Below are 23,280 nucleotides of genomic sequence, written 5' to 3'. Positions count from 1 at the left end.
CCTTTTCTGCAGAAAGGTCTGTCTCAGTTCTATCCATCACTACCCATTTGGAAAGTGACCAGTACTAGCTAAGGCTGGATAGGGGGAAGGGAAGCAAGTGCCTTCACCTCTAAATAATATGCAAACCAACATCTGTAGGTATGAAGGAGGCGGCTAGGGAGAGATACTTAATGGGGAATGGTTAGTAAGGAATATCCAGGGGTGGCCGGTAGGTCAATGGGGAATCGTTAACGGAATGATCAATGGGGAATAGTCAGTAAAGGTGTCCCTTGGGGATAGTCAGGAACAAAGTAAGGATGACTAGTGAAGGAGGGTCAGCAGAGGTGGTTAGGAGATAGAAAGGTGACCAATGAAGAATCGATAGAATGGCCGGGGTGTGTGGGGGGGGAGTAGTGAAATCGGTTAGGGTTTTTCGGTGGGGTATGACTGAAGAGTGGATCTCGGTGAACGGGGCTCCAAGGACCTCTGCTCGGAGCAGACCAGGGGGCGGGGGGTGGTGCTCTCCTCGCACGCTCCCGCGGTCTTTGTGCGCACGCCCGCGGGAGGGGGCGCGCGTCAGGTTGGGGACTCGCGCTGCTCGGGCGGCGGCGGCAGCAGTGGCGGCGGCGGCGGTATCGGCGGCGTCCTCGGCATCCTCAGGGGCTCTGTCAAGGGCCGGCAACACTGACCGACTGACACACACAGAGTCGAGATGGAGGGGGCTTCTTTCGGAGCCGGCCGGGCTGGAGCCGCCCTGGACCCCATAAGCTTCGTCAAACGTCCCCAGACCATCTTGCGGATCACGGCCTGGGTAAGGGCTCTGACTGCCAAGCCAGGAGGGCCCCCTGGAAGAGGTGGGGGTAAATGGGCCTCGGAGGGGGCAGCGGGACAGATGGAGTGAGCCCAGGATCTGACTTCCCCAGGGCTGGTGCTGTCCTTCCCCGGAGAAGACACGGGGGGGGGGAGAGGAGGTAGTGGTGGCGGGGAGACAGACTAGCGTTCACTTTGCCCCGTAATGCGTAGGTGGAGTGGGGGTGGGGGAGGAACACTTGAGGGGTCATTGAGCCTCTAAATGGAGAGTCCAGTGTGAACAGGTACCGAGTCCCTGAACCTGGGGTGGAAGGACACCGAGCGCCCCCCTCCCCCCGCCCCTTTCCTCATTTCCTAATCAACCTGGCTGTCCCTCCCCACCCAAGCGCTCCTGTTTCTGGATTCTGGGGACTGGCAAGGGGGGGGGAGGCGGCGAAGGACCGGCAGACATTTTTTCTTTCCTTTCCTATCCTGGCCCATGCACACATACATGTGATGAGGTTTGGGGGTGGTGCACCGCATACATGGGTCCTTGTAACACCGGGTGACTCCCCCACTACCTCCCACCACCACCACTACACCGAGCAAGAAATGATCTGCCTTTCCCCTCTTCCAAGCAAAGCCGGGGATGCCCTCACTGAGATCCCAGATCCCTCTGAGATCCTTTGGGAGGGGCCCTCAGAGGTTCTGATGACGTCACCACCCAAGGGCCAGACCCAGGACTTGGGGGCGGGGGCAGCTGCTGGTCCGAGGGTGAGCTGTCCACCAGCTTCAGGAACAGGGAGAGGAGATGAGAAGGGAGAGAGGGTATTTGGGGTCACTTAGTAGATACTCTAGGACCCTAAGGAGAGATCTCAGTCACCCCACTACCTCTCTCTTAAAACCTTTATTTCCCTCTTCCTAGTTGATGGTAGGCATCTTACCACCTCCCCACCCTCCACCCGCATCCCCCAGCTAGTACCCTATGTTGGTAAGCTCCTTCAGGGGGCTCCAGATTCATGTGTCTGAATCATCTCCTCCCCTCCCCCGGCTTTCTGGTTTAAGTCTCTCCCTCTGGACAATAGACGGGTTTTATCTCCTTGAGAGGTGAGCAACCTTCTCCCTCAGGTAAGCCAGAATATCCCTCACTGAGCACTTCGGGGTGAGGCAGAGGAATGTCTGACACTTTTTCATCGTCCCCTCTGTGTTGTTTCATCGTCCCTTCCCCCCCCAAAGGAATAGACAGAATCCTCAGTATATCTCCTCATTCCCACCCTTCCCTGTTCCCAATCCATGTGTTAAGCATGTATGTGTCCATGAGTTGCATGTGTGTTCATACTTGGCATTGAGATCCAGAGTAAATTAGGAAGTGGGTAGTTTTTCATTTAGCCCCACCCTTCCCCTTCGCTCAGGTTCCTGTTTTCTGAGAGCTTTTAAGGGAAACAAAGCTGGAGGAATATTAGAAAATTCCCTGAGCTGTTAGGGAAGTGAAGAGGGGAAGGTGACTGATCCTGTTTCTTTTGCAAGATATTTCTGGGTTGAGGTGTCCAAGCCAGGGCTGGATAGAAGGGTAGTGATTGGTAAGGTGTATGCTACCTTTTCCCTAAAAGGGGATCATCCCTGAGGGTCAGGGACATGTCTCTCCATCAGAATGGGGACTCCTAAATCTTTTCCTTTTCCCTCTACATTTCCCACCTTCCTACCTCCAACAAGGTCATTCCCATTGAAGTGGGCCTGTCTATAAAGTAAAAACACAATTACTTCAAACAAATATTTACAAAATACAGCTATAATGTCCTAGGCTAGTTGCTGGAAGGAATACAAAGAGAAAACAGGACATAGTCTACTCTTAAGGAACTTACAACTTAGAAGGAGCCATGGGACACAAAGATAACGAAAAAACCAACAGTAACAGGTGTATGAGAGTGCAAATGGAAAAACAGGAGTCATTATGAAGGGGATAACTTCTCACAGCTGGTGGAATCAGAGAAGACCTCTTAGAGGAAGGTGCCCCTGCGCCTTGAAGGAAGGGACTGAGAAACGGTGTGTACAAAGGCCTGGTTTGACTGGTGTGTGTGAAGAGGGGGGAGGCAATGGGTCTCAAAGGTAAGTTGGGACCTTGAATGCAAGGCTAAGGAGTTGGTACGTAATCATGTAAGCAGTAGGGATCCACTGAGGAATTTTGAGCAGGGCAGTGATTAGACCTCTGCCTTCAGAAGATTATCCTGGCATCAATGTTAAAGAAGGATTGGAGAGGAGGACACTTCTGGAAAACATTACAGCAGTACAAGCAAGGGATAATTAGGGCTTGATTTGGGGTGGGGTCTGTGGGAGTGAAAAGGAGGGGAAAGATGAAAGGACGTTGCCAAGTCGGACTCCCTAAGACCTAAGATCTGTGCCTTGGGAGCTGCTGGGAAGTGATCAGGGGGTTTGGAGGAGGGCCCCGAAATATAAATGCCTTCCTTAGCTAGGCACTTAAGAGAATGGGGTAGCACTAGGACTTCTGAAGGAAAATACTGTTTTGATCTGAAGAGAAGGGAAATCCATTCAGCCTTGAGTTTTGTTTGGCACTGAGTGGTCCAATGCCAAATTCCAACATTCATTTTTATCCCTGATCTTGACTCTTGATTACCAAGGCAGATTTTGCCTCAGAGCTACTAGCATCTTTGGTTTCTAACATCTTGATTTTTTGACCGCCATTTGTCTCAGGGACTTGCCCCTTCCGCCCTGGGAAGTTTCTGAGGAAGATTATCATTTTTCCATCCTGTTCTAGTCAGCTAAAGTCAGCTGAAGGCCTATCCCTTAGATGTTTTGATAGGTCTGGGCTGCAGATTTGTATCAGAAATGCCTGGTTTAAGAAGTTCCTGGTTTAATGAATGTTAAAAACAAATAAATAAATAAATAAAAGTTCCTACTTGGCAAAGGGCCTGATGACATAGCTTTTTCCTGTAACCAGACAGTAAAATGAGGGCATGAAATTTATGTCAGAAGCTAGTGCAATTTGGTGGTCAAGGCCCTTGGAGTAGATGCATAGTTATTGATTTCAGCAAAGGAAGGGGGAATAGAGTTCTGAGTTCAACTAGAGTGGGATTGCTTGATCAAGGAGGCCATCATAGAAGAGATAGAAAAGGACCTCCCAGGTGAAGGGTTCTATCTATTTCTGCTGCCCAGGTTAGGTGAGATGCCATTTGTGTCAAACAGGGCAGAGGACTGGGGAGGAAAACACAGGGTTTGAGTTTCCTGGAATCAGCTTTGCTGGGTCTGTCCAGGCAGGGATTCCATTTTACCTTGGCAACAGGAACCTTTCATGCAGGGAGGCTCTGTTTGGGATAAATCTAACCCTAACCCTTTCCACCTCTTCCAGGAAGTCCTCTCAGACTGGAAGTTGGGTTGCAGAGGCTGGAACATTTGGGTGCAAGTATTTGCATAACCAATTACAAAATTTTCTATCTTTTCATGGGTCCAAGAGTGGGGCTATCTACTCCCATCCCACCCCCTCAACCTAATTGCTTTTGATTAAGGATGAATGGGAGGACAGATTCATGGGGAATTATGAGGGTTTGAATGCACACAGACATACACACACACACACACACACACACACACACACACACACACACACACGAGTCAAGGGCCAGGAATCAGAAGAAAGACCTGATTTCTAATCCCAATTCTGCCACCTTTGGACAAGTCACTTTCCCCTCCCCTTTCCCAGATCTTAGTTTACCTGTTTGTAAAATGAGGTATGTCTTTTCTAATTCAAATATTTTATGATTCTATAACCATTACCATCAGTAGGGGCAGGCTGTGAACAAGAGAATGAACAGAGAGGGAAGGATAAGTGTATCATCTTTTGGAGCTTTCTGGAGACACCTGGTTTGGATAAGGACCACTATTTCCCATCTCCCCATATGCCTAAATGCTCTTCTAGAAAAATCCAGTGGTTTCATTCTACTCACTACCAGGCAACAGGGACATTTTCAGATGTCAGAGATTATAAATACAGATTCCGGAGATAGTGAATTCAAATATTAGCCATAAGGAATCCATATGACAGAGACAGTGAAGCAAAATATTAGAGACGAAGAATCCAGATGTCTCAGAGAGTTCATCCAGGTGTCAGGGGCAGTTAGGTCAGATGTCAGACACTAAGGATCCAAAAATCTGAGATTAACAATCTAGATGTTGGGGACAAAATTCAGATGTCATTTTCAGCTGCAAGGGAGGGCCATGTGCTATAGCATCACAGAATCACAGAATTAGAAGGGACCTCAAGAGGCATTTAATCCAAAAAAAAAGGATCCTTCCTACATCATACTCAACAAGTGGTCTTCCACATTTTGCTTAAAGTGAAGAGGGGGAAACCCACTCCCTCCTGAGGAAGGAGTTCTATATTCTACTTCTGGATAGCTCTAATGGATAGGAAGCGGTCCCTTATATTCAGCCTAAATATACTTCTCTGTAATCAACCATTATCCTTCATTCTGCCCATCCTGGTTCCACATAAAAGTCCACAAAATATTTCAAAACAGATATGTTGATTTCAACTTAATACTTATGAAACACCACTGTGATACAAAGACAAAGCTATCCCTACCTTCAAAGAGGCTTACATTTTGTTGGGGACAGGGGAAGTATGTATGTTGTTCAGTCCACTTTGACTCTTCATGACCCCATTTGAGGTTTTCTTGGCAAAGACGGTGAACTGGTTTACCGTTTCCTTCTCCAGCTCATTTTACAGATGAGGAAACTGAGGCAAATGGTTAAGTAACTTGCTGAGGGTCACATAGCTAGTAAGTGTCTGAGGCCAGATTTGAACTCAGGAAGATGAGTCCTCCTCACTCCAGGCCTGGCACTGTATCCACTGCGCCACCTAGCTGCCCCCAAAGCACATATACTGAATAGTAAATATGAAGTAATTTCCAGAGGTCGAGAGTACTAACAACTGGTCAGGGGAGGGGAGGGTCAGATGAGGACATCATGTAGGAGAAGGCACTTGAGTACCTGTGCTTTGAAGGAAGCAGGGAAGGGAAGGGCACCTAAGAGGGAGAATGTGTATAGGGGAAATAGTCAGTATGCCAGATTGGCTAGAAAGAGAGAGTGTATAAAGATGGGTGTACCCATTCAATTCTAGAGGTGTGGTACGAGAAGGACAGAATAGAACTATCACCTCCTTTCTGCCTATCATTGCAGCCTATGTTGCATTAGCTTTCTCTTGCCTTTTGCTAGCATTGCCATTGACTGATCAGATATTGAGCTTGAGGACCACTAAAATCCCTAGATTTTTTTTCAGATGAACTGCTATCTAGTCATGCTGTCTTTCTCTTATACTTATGAAACTAATTTTTTTTAATGCAATGGCATTTGTCCCTACTAAAGTTCATCTTATTAGAACTAGCCTATTGAGATTTATTTATTTTTTATTTTACTTCTGACTCCTTCAATATGTTACTATTCCCTCTAAGTTTTGTATTACTGGTAAATCTAATACACATGCCAGCTGTACCTTTAGCCAAGTCATTGATAAAAATGTTAAATAGTGTAGGGTCAGAGTCCCAGGGGCACTCTACTAGATACCACCTTGATATAAATCCATTAATGACCATTGTAGGGGTCTGGTCATTCAACCAGTTCTCCTTGCACCTAATTCTACTGTAGCCCACATGATTCTATCTTGTCCATTGATAATAGCATGAGACACTTTGTCAAATACTTTGCTAAAATCTGGGTAAACTATGTCTCCTGTAATCCAATTGGGACATACCAGTTTAGTAGTCCTGTCAAGAAAAAGGAAGGGAGGTTAGCCTGATATGATTTTTTCTTGGAGCCATGAAGGCTCTTTATTATCATCTCCATCTCTAGACAGATGTTCAGTAACCATCCCCTTGAGAAATGCATTCTAGAATCTTGCCAGAAATCCAAGTCAAGCTCAATGTCTCATAGTGTGCGCTCTCTCACTCTCTCTCTCATTGGAACATTTGCCCTTCTTCATTATTCTGGCACATCTCCCATACTTCATGATTTTTTTTTCTTTTTTTAATTTTTTAATTAAATCAATTAGTTCAGATTTTATCTTCCCTCCACCCCCCCACCATTGAAACAGAGGAGAAAAGAAAAAACAAAACCCTTGTAATATGCCTAGCTATGCAAAACAGATTCCTGTGTTGGCTGTGTCCAATAAGTATGTCTTATTGTGCAGTCTTGAGTCTATCACCACTCTGTCAAGAGGTAAGTAGCATGCTTCACCATTAATCCTCTGGAATTATGGACAGTTATTGTGTTGATCAGAATTCTTATAGCTTTCAAAGTTGTTTGTTACTGTATAAATTGTCCTGCTGGTTCTGCTCCCTTCACTCTGTATCACTTCATACAAGTCTTCCTAGGTTCCTCTGAAACTGACTCCTTCACCATTTCTTATGGCACAGTAGTATTCCATTCCATTCCCATACCATTGTTTGTTCAGCCCTTTCCCTGTTGAGGAGATGAATTTCCAGTTCTTCGATACTACAAAAAGAATGGCTATAAAGATTGCTTTCCAGAACGGCTCCAATTCACAGATCCGCTAACGGTGCATTGGTGTGCTGCTCCAACATTTGTCATTCCTACCCCCAACTTCCAAGATTTTTCAGAGATCGCTGACAGTGGCCCAGCAATCACACCCAACAGTTATTTCAGTACCATAAGCCACAATTCATCTTGGCCTGATGACTTGAACTTATTGAGGAGAGTCTCTTACCATCTCCTCAGTTGTCTGGGGTTTTGACTTCCTATGTCATTTTTGTTCTGTCCCTTTCAGTCTGGATATCAATCTCCTTGGCAAAGAAAGCAAACAAAAGAGTCCAGGAGGGAGGGAGAGTGAGGTTAAGAGTGAGGTTGTTGTGGAAAGCATGGCAAGGAGTCAGGTAGGTCAGGCAGGAGAGGGAGGGAATAAGGCAAGACAGAAAGGAGATCTGCTCGACAGGGAACAAAACTTCCTTCAGGACATTGTCTTATCGATTCATTAGCAGCTAGGTGGCCCAGTGGCTGGAGTGGCTCGGAGCCATACCTGTTGGCAGCACTGACAAGGTGCTTCAGCTGCCTCCAAGGAGAAACACCCAGCCAACAGGGTTCTTGAGTTAGGAAGCCTTGGAGGGGCTGGCAGGTGGATGGATAGCAAGGCTGGTCTGAGTATGAAAAGAAGGTACACTACCATCTCAATCCCCCCAAACTCCCTCTGTGCCTCCCACCATCCAGACAAGGCTCTGAGGGCACCCCCTTTGGGCCAGGAGCCAGGCTGGAGAGAGCCCCACGCCTGCTTGATGGGCGTGGGCCTTGCTCTCCAGCCAGCCTCACTCTTTCACCCCAAGGTGTTCTCCATCGTGGTGTTTGGCTCCATCGTGAATGAGGGCTATGTGAACAGTGAAAGCACCCCCGAGCTGCACTGCATCTACAACAAGAATGAAGGTGCTTGTAACTATGGAATCGCCATTGGCATCATTGCCTTCTTCGCCTGCATCTTCTTCCTCGTCCTTGACCTCAACTTCCAAGAGATCAGCAGCGTCAAGGACCGGCGGCGGGCTGTGCTTCTGGACCTGGCCTTCTCAGGTGGGAGGCAGGAGGACTCAATATGGACTTCTTTTTGAATAGGGCATGAGGGAGTCTTGGGGTTCAGGAGTCAAGGTGGGACATTTGGATTATGGAAATCAAGATGAGGACTTGGAAAGAGGATAAACATTCTGGGGTTGTATAGTCAGTGAGGATTTGAATTGGGAGTTTGAGATGGCAGTTTGGGGTTGGGGTGGGCATCAAGATGGAGGTCTTGGGGGGTCAAATTGGGGGACTTGGGGACTTCTGAGAGGTAGGCATTTAGGTTTGGAATTCAGGGTGGAGGGACTTGGGATCACTGTGGGAGTTGAGGTATCTGGGGGATGGTTCGGAAGTGGTGGAGATTTGGAGTGGTCACAGTAGGGGTTGGGGAAGAGACTGGGGGACATGGTGGGGAAAGGAAAGGGGAGAAAGCTCCATCAGCTGCCCCTCTCTGAGTCATTCCCGCTTTGGCTTCAGGGCTCTGGTCCTTCCTGTGGTTTGTATGTTTCTGTTTCCTGGCAAACCAATGGCAGCAGACCAAGACAAGTGAGGCAGTAAGCCAGGGGGCGGATGCGGCGCGGGCAGGCATTGCTTTCTCCTTCTTCTCCATCATCACCTGGGTGAGTGTGGGCCCAACATCCCCCAAGAAACGAAGGCTGATCTTGGCCTTTTGTGTGGTGCCAGAGATAGGGCCTAGAACTCTGGGATGGGGATAGGGGCTTGGGAACTGCCCACAGCACCATCAGCAAAGCTACCCAGCTTACCCACAGGGACCAGCGAGTCACAACTGCCTCACTACCATCTCTCTTCCTATCCTCTCCATCTGTTTCTTGGTCTTTTGCCACTATATTCTCTGGATGTCTCACAGTCTTTCTAGATCTTAGAGAGCACCTAATCTAACCCATTTTACAGAGGGAGAAATCAAAGCGGGGGGGTAGTGATTTACCTAAGGCTAAACAAACAGAACCAGGACTAAATCGCAGATGTCCTGACTACTACCCACTGAACAATTCTTTCCATTAAATGCTGCCCAATTTCCGTCTTTTGCTTTCTCCACCTCTTTTTGTTTTGGTATCTAATCTCTCTCCATCTCTCATGGTCTCTATTTTCCCTTATAGCTGTTTCCTACCTGACAGCTATGTTTCCTTTAGCTGTTTCGGGTTTCTAGAGGGGGCTGACCCCCTTTCTTTGGAGTCCTTTGTGGCCCATTCAGGGGTTCTGGCTGCTGCTGTTACATTAACCATCTGTATTCTGGACCTCCCCCACAGGTGGCCCTCATGGTGAAGGCGCTGCAGAGATACCGTCTGGGCACCGATATGTCACTTTTTGCCACGGACCAGCTTACTGCAGCCCCTGGCACCAGCTACCCTGGATATCCAGCAGGCAGCGGTGTCGAGGGCACTGAGACCTACCAGAGCCCCCCGTTCACTGAGACGCTAGACACCAGCCCCAAGGGCTACCAGGTGCCAGCCTATTAGTAGAGCTGCCCACCCCATCCCAGGGCATCGGGGTACTGTGAGCATGTTTGGGCAACAGCTATGGCCTTTCCCTATGGGCCAGTCTTGTGGACTCTGTACAGTGGTCTCGGTTCTCTGTCTCACCTCTAAGGGTTAAGTAAACAAAATAATCACACAGTGTTCCCTCTAAGTCTGAAAAGGAAGGAAGGAAAGAAGGAAGTTGGGGAAGGAAAGGAGGCCAGGGGGTGGGAGGAAGGGAAAGGAGAAAGGAATAAAAATGTATATGGGAAGGAAAGAGGAAAAAGAAGGCTGAGAAAGGCAAGAAGAAAGGAGCAGGAAGGTGGGAAATTAGGTAGGGAAAGGAGAATTAGGTGCATGCTGGAAGGGAAGAAAGCAGCCAAGTATGTTCCAGAAGGTAAGAGAAGGTGGAAAGAGGGAGAAATGAAGAACCGCACTCTGAATACAGAATGGCCTTAATAATTATTAAAGTCAGAAAGTAAGGAGGGCAAAAGGGAAGCAGTGAGCATTTTGTCAACACTGAAGGAAGGAAACATTAGAAGGAAAGGAAGTTAAGATAGCATGGAATCATGAGCTCCCATTGAGAATTGCTGAGCCCAAAGCTCCCTGGATCTGTGTAGGATGGGTGCTACTTGCCTCCTCACCCCACCCACAACCATGCCCCTCTGAGGAGCAGGCCTCTGAGTCTTCAGTACCTTCTGCTCAGGGCCAGCTTCCACCCACAGGCTCTGAGTTAGGACAGCCTGCTAAGTTGGACATTCTGAATTTTTCCCAACTCCAGTCCTTGGCTAGAAGGGGCTGACCCTTCTTCCCCCACCCTGATCCTATCTCCTTTGGCCTTCTCTAGTAAGTTTTCAGAATGAGCCAAAACAACCTGAGCCCCCAAACCCTGCCCTGCTGGGGAGAAGACTCAGGGTTTCCAGGGTGCTCTGTGCCATCCCTCCCTGACAGCCTAAAGTGTCTGTTCCCCATCCTGTGCCAGGCCCCATGGCTTCTCATTCCCAAGTCTGAAGGAAAAGGTCCAGCTGAGGAAGGGGAACCCCATGACCCCTACCCAGGGAAAACCAATTGCAGCAATATTTTCCTTAGAGGGAACACTGATCCATTTTAGCAGCACAAAAGGTACATGTGTCAATATTTTAGCCAATAATCAATTTAAATGGTTCCTTCAATTGATTGTATGTGTGAGATACTGTCCAATGGGTATATTGTATTTTTCTATCTTGCTCTCTGTGTATTACCATGATCGCAATGGGCTTTCTATGGATGTCAGGGCCATTCTCAGTGCCCCCTGAGCTCACTCCCCCAGGTCCCCAGGTCACTTGGTAGTGACATAAAAGTTGGGGCTGCTGCAGAAATGTGTGCATGCCCCCAGAAAAGGTAGGAGTCCAGGTTCCTGGGAGGGTATTCCTGTTAGTGCCTCAGGGATACCTTCCCCATGTTCTTCTTTGCTGGGCTAGGGATTCTGCTCCCCAACTAGCCTCCCTGCCAAACCAGGCCTAGGGCTGCAACAGAGCTGGGGAATGGGAGGTGGCCAAGAAGAGAAGTTGAACATGGTGTTTAAGCACTTTGCCTTCTATCAAGGGAAGGCATTGACCTGTCACCTGCCCTCCCTCCACCTCCCAGGGTTTTCTGGGAGGGAGGAATCATCTAGGGCTTTCTGCCTGAACTTAACACCTCAGACTCCTGCAGATGGGTCTGAGCTGACAATACAGTGAGATATACCAAAGGCAGCAGCAGCAGGAAGAGCCCTGCCCCTAGGCCTGGCCCAATCCCTACTGTATGACCTGGACAATGCCCAGCCCTACAGAGTGCCCAAGTTTCCATCTAGGGGATCCTTATAGCAATTTTGGGTGTGGGTAGTACTGTTAAATAGTGTCTGTTGTAGTCTGTCTTATGTGCCAGTGGTTTGTCAGGTAGGGTAGTATGCCCAGCGATACGGAACATAATTTACTATATTCCTATGGACTCATTAGAGAAATCCTAGAGTTGTTGGTGTTATAGCTATAGAACATGCTTTAGTCTTCCTGTATTAATTCCCCAGATCCTTGCCTTTCTTCCCGCATTAAGTACCCCCACCCCCCCCCATCCATTTCCCCTTGGTCAGTAGGGACCAGTGTTCATCTTTAGTCAGGGCCCTGCTCTACCATCTGAAGCAAAGCATGTCCATACCGCTGCCATTCTGAGCATCACACCAACATTCCCACTATTGGCTTTTGCTCTCACAAGATGCTGAGCATCCTCTAAGGGGACCTTCCCTGAAAGGAACAAGGAGTCAAGACGTCGACACTGACATTCCTCCTGCCTCCCCTGACAGCTAAAAATACATGCCCAAGTGCAGGCTTTGTGGGAGCGATCACTTTACAGAGAGGATACAAGAGGGACCAGAGGTTCCATGGGTGACATACATGCCCCTTGCTTGGCCTGGGTGGGGAAAGTGTGAGAGCGCTTGTTGAAGGTGGGAGGAAATAAGGACATAAGAGAAAAACAGAGGCGAGGGGTCCAGATTTAAATGAAAAAATGTGAATGCATTTGACACATCTACAGAATGTCCAAGGAAGGCCCCCTTCCTTTTCTGCTTTCCAGCCCTGTAAACAGTGCATGCACATACCAACCGTACCTACCATACTCTCAGGTTGAGAGCTGTGTCCCTGGCTCAGCAATGTCTCTTCCCCGCAGGGAAGCAAGCATTCACAGAAACTTTCTCAACAGCAGGTGCACAACAGGTTCAGATGATGAACTCTGTTTACAGGAGAATGATTGTATGGGCTAAGTCACCTCATTCCCATCTCAAAGAACCCATCTCTACCTTTAACTTCCGCCAACTCTCCCCCACAGCAGGTGGGCTGGTTGGTCACTGGCAAGCAACCAGGGGGTGCTCCCTCCCAGCCCACCCTCCTGGCCTCTCCCCTTCCTGTTACACACAGAGTTCATTAGAGGGACCACTCACTCCTTGCTGGAGATCAGCAGCCTGGACTCTGTTGCATTTAACCCTTCAATTCTCTACTAGTTTTTAATATCAAATGGATACCAAATGTGGTTTGCCCATTTAAGTTTTGCAGATACCTCTCTTCAAAGGCAGGCTGCTTCCCAAAGCTGCTGTTGTAAGTAAAACTATGTACATTGTAGTCTAGGGTGGACTGTGTATGGAACCGTCAGTAAAAAAAAAAAATGTTTACAATTTTTTTGTATATATATCTCTTCTGAAAGAACAATCCGTGATGGTGTATTTTCAGTGTCTGTGTCCCAACTGCAACTTATTTTCAATAAAGAGTGCAAATGAACTCGTGTGGCCTGGAGACACCAGGAATGCATTTTTCAGCAAGGGGAGCAGCATAGTGAAGTGGCCATGAGCTCTGGACTGGGGTTCTGGTGGCTCTGTCACCAACTTGCTATCCTACCTTCATTTAGCAAGACCCTAAAATGGGGGGGAGGGTTGGGCAAACCGGGCTCCAAGTCCCCTGTTCTCCAGCCCTTGGGCTGTATAGTATCCAGTGATTCCAGGTAGCACCAGCGGGACTGTGGGGGTTCTGTGGAGGCCCTCCCCCGCTTCCTCCTTCCTCAGAATCTTCTTGGTGGGAGAAGGATTCTCAATGTCTGAGGAGACAGCAGGAGGCCCATTTTTTAGTAAATGGGAAAAAAACAACAGGGTAGTGCAATAACTTCCAAGGGGAAACCATTGTTTTAAAGACGAAGGTGGCTTTTATAATCGAGAACTAGGCTAAGAAAAACTGGTGTTGTCCTAGATAACCTAGAATGGAAGAAAAACCACAGGAAATAGTGTCCATTTCATGGGAATGATAAGTCTGAGACTGCTCTGACCGAGCACACACATCCTTGGCCGGGCTGGGAGACCCTGCTCATGGAGTACTCATCCTTCCTTCCCAGCTACATGCTGGACTCTTCTTGAACGCCCGGGCCTACAAGAAATGAAGCCTCAGCAAAGTAAGGGTCATTAGTGGATATAATGACCATCCCTCAGAAGACAGCCCAGCCTTGTACCAGGTCTGCAGCCAACATTATATATCAGCACCAAAAGGCTGGAGCTGGAAATATTGTTAAGGCCCCTTCGTCACAGCAGTCTCACATGACCACTTTTATTAGCAGAAGATAGGGATAATCTGGGCCCAATGAAGACAAGTTCTCAACTCACCTATCCCTAAGCAATGACCAAAGACTTGGTATAGAGTGGGGCCTCACAGAATTTGCTACAAATGCTACTGCTCTATCTCAGGGTGGGCGGGCCTGTGTCCTGGCCCAGGAACACTAGAGGAGAATGGGTCAGGAATGACCCTATTTTGATGGGCCAGACCTTGGTCTTCCCCAGCAAAGAACCTATGACCTGACCTGGGGATGACTGGGAAGAAGAGCCAGGAGCCACCAGCTCTGACCAACAAGCCTTCTTCATTCTAGCACAGACTTCACGACCTGGGAATATCCATATTCTCCTAGTGAAAAGCAGAGACTAGGACCACCAGGCAACAATGTGCAGCAGTTTTTAATGTTCCAACTCAACCGCAGCAATACATCCAATAATCAGAAAGGTGGCTGTTTTTAAATACAAATTAAAATAATCATGACCACTGATGAAAGAGAAAAAGAGAGAGAGACGGAGAGGAAGAGAGAAAGAAAGAAAGCTCAGAACAAATATTCTACATGCTGTACTGCAAAATAAATGTATTTGAAGATAAACTGTCTTATTATAAAAGGTCAAAGAGATTCTTCGATCCCGCATTCGGCTAATCCTGTAAAGATTATCCCAATTCAAGTAGCACAATTTTATTTCTGCTTTCCATTCTGCATGTTCTTTAATCACAAAATTACCAACCGTTTACACACTGCGCAGTCTCACTCCCTCAACATAAACCCCAATTCTTTCTCCTCACGGAAGCTCCTCCAATTTGTGTGACCGCAGGTGGTTTCTGGGCCTGCCCCAGTGTGGCAACAACACTGGCTTCAACCCCAGGGAAAGGCCCCCAGGCTACAAGAACTATTCCCCCTCAACCCCCACCCCCAGTCACTTGATAAAAAATAAAAGAACAAAGAGCAAAACCATCCCCATTCTGGGAGGAAGGCAGTCTTTACTTGGCTCCAAAGAAACCCAACTGTATTCCTGAACGGCGGGTGGCGGCAATGTACTGAGTGGGGCAAGGTAAACCTGGCAGATGACCCCATCTGGCTCTCCCTCCCCTGCCCAACCTGCTAACCACACTGAGTGGCCTGGTCTACTTCTCCTGAGGCATTTGGTGCTCTGGCGATTTGGTTTCTGCAAAGGGGAGGAGAGTGTTGTGTGTAGGGGGTGTGCACTGGCCCTGTGTGGGACTATCCCTGGGGACGGCCAGCCAGCCACACCCCTGGCAGCTGTGGCTTACCAGACCTTACTTCAAAAAAGTGCAAATAGATGGTGTGGAGATTGTTCCGCTGGTCTTGATGAAAGCTAACTGATAATTCTGCTGATGGCTTGCAAGGAAGGGAACTCTTCATCTTCAATATGCAGGGCTCTGTGGGTGCCCAGGTCATCCTGGGTCAGCACCTGCTGGCAAATGGGGCAGATGCAGCAGTCCAGTTCAGAAGGGGTACTAGTTGGCCACGCACTCTTCTTGTTCTTTCTAGATTTGGGTGCCCCCTGCTTCTCCTGGACCCGGAAATCATTGTGTGCTGACAGCAGCTCCTGCTGCTTGACTGTGTCAGGCAGAAGCACCAGGAGCTCGCTGAAGATTTTTCTGAAGTTCTCCCCAAGGAGTTCCCGGCAGCTCTTATAATACTGTGCTGCAGAAATATGACCCTAAAGTCCAGGAAAAACAAAACAAAAAACAAAAAACAACCCGGCACAATTTCATTTTGTTCCTGGATACCAGATCAACCTAATTCCCCACTTCTCTCCTCTCTCACCCCAACAACATCTTTGCCCGCTCACCTGTCGGAATTGCCCTGAATGGCTTTTGAACTTGTTGAACCTGGACTCATCACTCTGAAGGAGCTCCTTTATGGACTGGATGAGCTGCCTGTTCCTTTGTTGGAAATTTTCAGGTATCAAATAAGTCCCTTGGCAGGGGCCTTGCCTGATATAGAAAGGGAAGAGGGGGAGGGAAGGGAGAGGAGAGAGATGAGGGGCGAAGAAAGAGGAAAGGAAGAGATAGGGGGAGCAGGAGTAAACATTAATCTCTGCCTTTTACCCCTGACCTCACCCTGGAAAAATAAATGAAAAGAATTGTGTTTTTTTTTTTAAAGCGGAAGACCATCTCCTTCATTTTAAGGAGGAGAAGTTCCGAGAGGCACAGAGATGCTAGGTGACTGACTCCCCAAGCTCTCACCCAGTGAGTTGGTGGCAAAGCTGGGACTAGAACCCAGGTCTCCTGCTTCCCAGGCCAGGGCTCTTCCCCTTCCATGCCATGGCCCTGCTTCGGGGGCCCTGCAGTGGGGCCTAAGGCAGCTGCATCTGTGTCCAGCACATCTGTGTCTCAGCCTTCCCACCCCACAGTGGTCTGGTGACGACTGAGGGCCTGTGTCCTCCTCTAATGGGAGCAGCTGGTGAGCATTTCCCTGCTAAGCATGCGGGAGGGAGGGCCCAGGGGAATACTATCAGAAGAGTGACAGCACCTGAGAACACAGCTGCTGCAGCTACTTCTGGGGCATTTCCTTCATCCGAAGGGCGGACCGAGGAGCCAGAAGTAGGAATGTACATCCGGGGCTTCCTCTGAGTCACACAGACCCCACACCAAGAATCACTGAGCAAAATGAAATCGGTCCTCTCCAGGAGAGCTTCCAGCGACAGGGCTGGGGACAGCAACATCCCAAATGAAAAGGTTTAGTGGAAGCTGCATTCTGACACAGAGTACAAGTCTGTTACAAATGACAGCGAGGAGAAGGAAACAGGACCTATTTGGCAGAGCGGCTGTGACTCCACCTCCCCAGCCCCTATGGGTGGGCTGGTCCTGCCTGGATGACAAGGACAACACTTTGGGGACATTCAGAGATGAGATGTGTCCCCCTGGGCGGCAGCAGGTGTAGCACACCTCAAGTGCTCCCTGCCCACTCATTCACAGTTAGCCCTACAGTGACCCCATGGACTCGGTTCCCTACCCACCTCCTCCCTCCCTTGAAACACAGGCTCAGCTGAATTTGGTGTGAACAGGATGGAGCACTCCTAACACCTGTAACTTACTCTTTTATGGAGGTGGTGATGGGCTCGGAGATGCTGTTGGATGGGATGATGGTAAAGCCCGGAGGAGGCTTACTAATGGGTGGTGACAGTCCTGGAGGTGGTGGGGGGCTCTTTAATAGCACCACAGAGTTAAAGCCTAGAAAACCACAAGAGAAGAGGAAGACAACATGAAATACACCATAGGGCACAACTGGGTGGGGGTGGGGACATCTGCTTCCCCCTTCCCCCACCTGCTGCCACCTGAGGAGGAAATGCCAGATTTATGGGACTGACAGGTAACAAAGCAGGCAGAAAACACTGGAGCCCAGAGAAAGGTCCCACAAGAGCAAAATGACTACAAGAAAGCCAACAAATGGCACCATGAGGTCACAACAGAGCCTCATGGATGTCTCCAAAAAACAGCTGTAAACCACTGGTTAAAGCTAGCCCTTCTTTTAACCAAGGCAACTGTACACCTGGGAGAGGCACCAGGTAGTGGGACTGTCTTCAGTGTGGTCCTCTACCCCAAGTTCTGAGTTGTTACAGAATGACAAGGTAGTCAAGCCTCTTTCAGGCTCCACCAAGATGTTACAAGGGCCTCTGCTGTGGAGAAACAGAGGTCACTCTCTCAAAGAAGTTCTGCGGATAGCGCAGGCCTCTTCAGTAGGCAGAGAAGGAACCCATTCCACTGGTCATGGGATATCAGCATTTTCTTAAGCAAATACTAACTTGCTGTTCTGAGCTGTAGCGTATCCTCAAGTACACAAAATTTTTATTACAGAGCTTGTAAGCTGTAGGCAGTGTCTGTGCTCACTGTCCTCACCACATGACAGAGCTGCCTCCCTCTAAAAATGAAAACAGCAACAGACTTACACCAAGCCCAACCGCTCACTACCAAAGAAAGACTCTGTATGTCAAAGTGACATGCTGGTGGGGACCCAGCTACTCCTGCCTTACTAATTCCTCTTACGTAATGAGACTTCCATAAGAGGCAGAAACACATGGAACTTCCCCCTCCCCTAACTCTTTATTTCCATCAAACAGCACTTCTCTTTAAAATCCCTATAACCTCCCACAAACATCTTATTGCATACTCCCCTACCAGAAAAACTCACTGACATGCCCAAAGCCCCCACCCCACATACGAGGATCTAACACCTTTTGTGTCCATGCCTGTGCTCACACCTGGCTGCACACAGGATCGTGGAGGTGGGGGTGTAACGCATCTCCTTGCTCCCTCTTGGGCACACACAGCCCTTCCTCTCATGCTGAACTAAAATGGAGAATTTGGGCCCCAGTGGGCTTCTGTAACCTGGCAAAATGTTCTCCAGCAACCCAACCACCATGTGGCTGAAGAAATGTAGAGGTGAGAAAAAAAAAAGAAAGAAATGTGGTGATGGTTATAAATGGGAGGTGACCCAACATCAGCACAGAGACCACAGGAGGTGTCCTACGCTATGCCCACAGGGCTCCAGGACCATAACTTTAAAGATGGCAAGAAGGTCAGGAGTCACCTGGTCTACCCTCTTCCTCTTCCAGGTGAGGAAACTGTGAGCCTCAGAGAAGTGACTCCCCAGGTTACATTCACTGCTAGACTACCAGGTGGGACTTGTGAGGCCAGGGCATATCTGTCATTCCTTAGCTGGAATTCTCCATCTAGATAGAACAAACCTGCCATTCTGCGAGGAACACACCCAGTGGGTCCCCATGTTCCCAGTTTCAAACATGTTGCTGAAAGGAAGCAGCTCTGCTACCCAGGGGACAGTTAGGCACTGACTAACAAATGAATTTCTTGACCTCAGAGGCCTTTAGGACTAACCCAGCACCCTGGAGCCTGAGGTCTGGCCTCTTCCTCCTCCCACCCGCTCCTGCCCGGGTGGGACCACTGCCTGACTGCTGTTACCTGGTGGAGGTTGCATTCGGGGAGGCCCCGCACTGCAGAGAGCTGGGAAGTCTTCCTGAGGTAAAGGGCACTGGTTAGTCACTGGTGGCTTTGTGAGCCCTGGAGGCTCCTTGGGGACACTGCCAACGTGGGCTGCCTTTTCTGAATGACCATTCACAATGGCCGCAGGCTTCTCTGACCCATTAGCTGTGACTGCAGGAGTCGAGCCGTGTTCAGGGCTGGGCGCTTTTTCTCGCCAAGCCGGCTTAGCAGTCGCCTCTGGCATCGGTGGCTGGGGTGGGGGCGATGCCGAGTTCTGCTTCTCAGCTCCTGTCTTTTTCTTCTTGCTCACTTTTATGAAAGGCTGCGAGGAAGATGTAGCCAGCAAGGAGGAGACATCAAACATAGTGGGTGCGTTCCTGATCTCTTGGGTGGTCAGCCCAACACTGTCATCCTCATCATCAGAGACCACAACTTTGTTGTTCTTCTTGCTTGCTTTACCACTTCCTTTGGTGATCAAAGAGGCTTTCTTTGTGAGATGGCTGGAAGTGGCCTGGACAGGTGCCACTGGCCGAACAACACTCTTACAGGAGTTACTATTCCAGGCTGAAGTGATGCTGGACACAGCTTTGCTGGGCCTCATTTTTGACACAAGGGCTGGAAAGTCCTCTTCTTGGAAGGCTGAAGTCTTCTTGGCAGTGACTGTATAGGTAAGTGACATCCCCGAGGAGACAGTGGGGGCTGAGGAGGAGGAGAGGCTTGGGAAGTCTTCTTCTTTAAGTTTGACTGAAGCTGGCTGAAGGGAACTGGGGTAGAGCGAGAGATAAGATGTCACATGACCCACTCAGGCCTTCATCAGGGAGGAGGGAGTTGGGAAATAGCCTGAACTTGGTTTGTTCCACAGAAGGGAGAAGACCCACTACAAATCCCTTTTTATGCAAGGCAGGAGGCAGCAGAAGGCATCACCCGTCTAAGCAAACCGTCACTGCCCAGATAGGACCCTACAGAGAGGAGAGATCCCAAAACAGACCCCTCAGATGGGACTCAGGCAGAAAAGGGATGTGTGGCTATTCAGAAAAGCCCGAAGGAAGGACCAAAGGAGTCACGTGCAAGTCAGGCTTCACATCTCCTTTAGGAACCCTACAGGAATCTAGTCATTAAACAAAGAGCTCATATTTGGGCCCCACCCCCCAGCTCTTGGTCAGCTACTAGATCCCTGCTGTTAGAGGCTAACCCTAATAGGCACCAACCCATCCCTCTATACCCCAGGACCTTAACCAATGCTTCTGACAAGCAAGAACAGACTCCAGCTGCCCCACATACCTCTGCAGAGCTCCCCCTGCTGCCGAGCTAAACGAGACAATGTCCTCTTGGCTTGCAGGACCATTAGCAGTGGCCTCTTTGGGAGCTAGGATCAAGGACAATGACTTGTAACATGAAATGACGGCAAGTGCCAAAAACCAGAAACTGTTCCTATGAAAATTTCTTAAGTGGTATGCACTAGTCTTGGGACCTTAAAGTATACCCTTTTCCTCAAAGACTTTCATGCAACAGATGTCAGACTCATCAGGAATCATGACTCAAAAAGGTTCATGAAGAACCTATTTTGAACTTCTATTTCAGGCAGAAGGGTTAAATATATAATTTAATTTTACATTTCACATTGTATTGGTTCTAAAAATAAAAAAATAAAGGATGGCTGCACATTAGACTACATGTGACTTAATACCACTTCCTCAGAGGAATGCAATCCCTTTGCTGAGTCTTTTTAAAAAGCCTAAAATTTCAGCTTCACATAATAGATTTCCCATCCTGGATCAAGCAACTTGATTGCAATTCATTCAAAATCCATTTTCTGCTACACAGCAGAAAAGCTGTCCCTGCCTGTGGAAAATGTTCCCAACCAAGGGACAATGCTGTGAGTTCTCTTTATGCTGAGAAGCCCAGACAAAGGAGGGAGTGGTGCAGGACCTGCCTGCTGGCCACCACTGATCACCTGGGGCCTCAGCAGAAGGCTTGGGGGCTCTCCTCGAGCTCCGAGTTTCTTCCGAGTCCTTCCCCTCATCCTTCTTCACTTTGCTGCCATCCTCTTTATCCTCAACCCATTTCTTTTCTTCTTGCCTACGTGCAGCTACTGATGCCCTCACTGCAGCTGCTACATCTCTGTCTTCTTCTTCCCTGAGGTGCAGGAGAAGGAAAAGGAGAGTCCTTTAGGGTCACGAAAAGAACCTAAGGACTGCTATGAAACACATCCCATGTTCTCCAGACAAGGCCTGAGCCATAGCACCATCTGCTGGAAAAGACTGGGAACTGAGATTCTAAAAAACTTCTCAGGTGTTCCCCTGCCCTCCTTCCTTTGAGAACATGGCAGGATGTGGCTAGGACCCCAGACAGGAAAGGGACAGGAACTTGTAGCCATACTTGAGATTCAAGGCCAGACCTCCTTGTGTCTACTTTTTCCTCTCTCTCTGCCTTATTCCATCCTTTAGTCAATGACTCCCCAAGTTGTCAGGTGATAGCCCCTTCTGTGTCTCTAGCACTGCTGCCAGTCCTTACCCAGATGCCCCTTAGCTCACACTAAGACAAAGATAGGGTTTTTCTCAAAAGGGCTTTTGTAGTCCTTTTTGGGAAAAGTAACACCAGCTCCAAATCCAATGAACCAATGAAAATATACAAATATACAGAGCCCACTAGTGCCAAGTTACCAAGACCTAAGTCCATATCCTATGATCCCACAGCCTGGCCTGGTGGGCTGCACAGACTTCTCAGATGTAGCTCTCACGTAGCCCTATGAGAAAGCACCACTAGCCCATGCTCTCCCTAGATGGACCAACTCTCAGCTCCAGGTATCTCTTTCCTTTCAAAGCGGATGCGTTTTCTGCCCCACCCTCAATTCCAGGGTATTGGTGCTTAATGACTTCTCACTCACCTCCCCAACCAAAGAGGCATTTATTTAGCTGAAAATCCTCTATTGTGCCAAACTGTACATGTGTTAACTAGGCCCATAAACATTTTTCACCAATAGTAAGGGAAAGGTCATGTGTACAGGCTCTATACAGAAATGGGAAGGACTGATGGTTAACAAAAAGACTTCCACTCCCACAGGTCTGAGTGTGTCTATTCAACAGTTAAGAAGTCAAGACCCTCCTGGAGAATGTCTGACATTAACCTATGAGTGGTGTCATTCTTTTTGCCTATAGTATTTCTTTAGAGAAAAGAAAGCAGTAGTCTGGATTCTCCTCACAAGTACACCGCCCACGAAAGGAGCGACGAGGCCCTAAGCTAGACAAGAAGTGCCCAGAAACCTTCCTGGCGGATGTGCCCACAGGTGGTCTGCATCAACACCAACAGCAACTTATCCCAAGAATGAAGCCTCGGCAAAGAAAGACCCTTGAGGAAATGAGGTACAATGGACAGAGCAGTGGCTTTGTAGACAAGAGAAACTGGGTTCAAATCCTGGTTCCAATGCTTACTAGCGGAGTTGCTTTGGGCAAGTCACAGACTCATCTGTACAATGAGGGGGAAGGACTACACGACATTCCCCTCCAGCTCTATAGCTATGATCCTATGGCCTGAATTCAAATCTTCCTCTGTCACTTACTACTTGAGTGACACTGGGCAAGTCATTTACTCTCTCTTGCTCTGTTTCCCCGTATGAAAAATGAGAGGGCTGAACTAGAGAGAGGTTTCTGAGGTCCCTTCCCACTCCAATCTAGGATCAGAAGTACTCAGCTGTCAAAAAGCACTGGTTCTGTGGCTGGTGCTCTTGCTTAAGTGTTTTTCTTTAACAAAGAGGAGGAGAGAAGGCATATGTCCAAAAAATTAATGCTGTAAAAACAGAAGGAAATCAATAAAACTGAGTATTGTTTTTAAGGTAGGGGCTCTGCTAGAGACAGAAACTCATGTATTTGGGGATTTACTGATTACTAGGAATCTATTCACAAAACTATTGTGGTTAGCCTGGCTGCTAACTTGCTGTTTAACCACAGGTCAAGTCATCTCACTTCTGTGAGTTTGTTTTCTCATCTATAAAAGGAAAGGCTGGAGCCAGTCTCTACACCCCGTCGAGTCTAGGATTCTCTCAGTCTGTACAACGTGGAGACAAAGTGGCCTTTTGGAGTCAGAGCCCCTCGGCCAGTCCCCACCTCTAGCGGCTCCCCATCAAGACACCCAGGGAGCTGTCGAGAGAGGAACTTTAACAGAGAGCAAAAGCCTCCCACCTCTTATACCTCCAGCTTCCTCGGCGGTTCTGCTGAGCGCCACGCCCCCCTGGCCTGTTGGCCCGGCTCTGCCTGTTATGCCTGTCCACTTCTTCATAGTCATCGCCACCAACGACACCTAAAAGAAGGCAGAGGGCTGGTCACTCCATCTCTTCACCCTGGCCAGAACTGCCTCCTCCCCATCTCCCACCTGGTCCCCCAGAATAGCCCAGCAAACTCTGTGGG

At 48.6% G+C, this 23,280-nt stretch overlaps 2 protein-coding genes across 4 annotated transcripts in view; one reads left to right on the top strand and one right to left on the bottom strand.

The window, feature by feature from the left end:
• Window positions 1-547: 547 nt before the first annotated feature.
• SYNGR3 (synaptogyrin 3) lies at window positions 548-13,093 on the top strand. Its single transcript, XM_021006836.2, has 4 exons — window positions 548-790; window positions 8,115-8,352; window positions 8,812-8,954; window positions 9,603-13,093. Exons 1-4 carry the CDS (start codon window positions 692-694, stop codon window positions 9,810-9,812), a joined length of 690 nt encoding a protein of 229 aa, XP_020862495.1. The 5' UTR covers window positions 548-691; the 3' UTR covers window positions 9,813-13,093.
• A 1,196-nt stretch (window positions 13,094-14,289) lies between these two features.
• Window positions 14,290-23,280, bottom strand: part of ZNF598 (zinc finger protein 598, E3 ubiquitin ligase) — a 30,790-nt gene continuing 21,799 nt past the window's right edge. The window contains exons 6-12 of one of the 3 annotated variants that reach the window (XM_021006740.2): window positions 23,056-23,173; window positions 20,832-21,013; window positions 20,159-20,243; window positions 18,857-19,641; window positions 16,975-17,110; window positions 15,727-15,871; window positions 14,290-15,594 (exon numbers count right to left, since the gene is read on the bottom strand). In XM_021006740.2, the coding sequence (XP_020862399.1) occupies window positions 15,247-15,594; window positions 15,727-15,871; window positions 16,975-17,110; window positions 18,857-19,641; window positions 20,159-20,243; window positions 20,832-21,013; window positions 23,056-23,173 (1,799 nt within the window). In that variant the 3' untranslated portion in view covers window positions 14,290-15,246. Of the gene's footprint in view, window positions 15,595-15,726; window positions 15,872-16,409; window positions 16,587-16,974; window positions 17,111-18,856; window positions 19,642-20,158; window positions 20,244-20,831; window positions 21,014-23,055; window positions 23,174-23,280 lie in introns of those variants that run through there. The other 2 variants (XM_021006741.2, XR_002328266.2) reach the window with 2 other exon arrangements.

Source organism: Phascolarctos cinereus, unplaced genomic scaffold (assembly GCF_003287225.1).
Source record: "Phascolarctos cinereus isolate Bilbo 61053 unplaced genomic scaffold, phaCin_HiC Scaffold_4;HRSCAF=312, whole genome shotgun sequence".
NCBI lineage: Eukaryota > Metazoa > Chordata > Mammalia > Diprotodontia > Phascolarctidae > Phascolarctos > Phascolarctos cinereus.
This window is presented reverse-complemented; position numbering and strand designations above follow the sequence as displayed.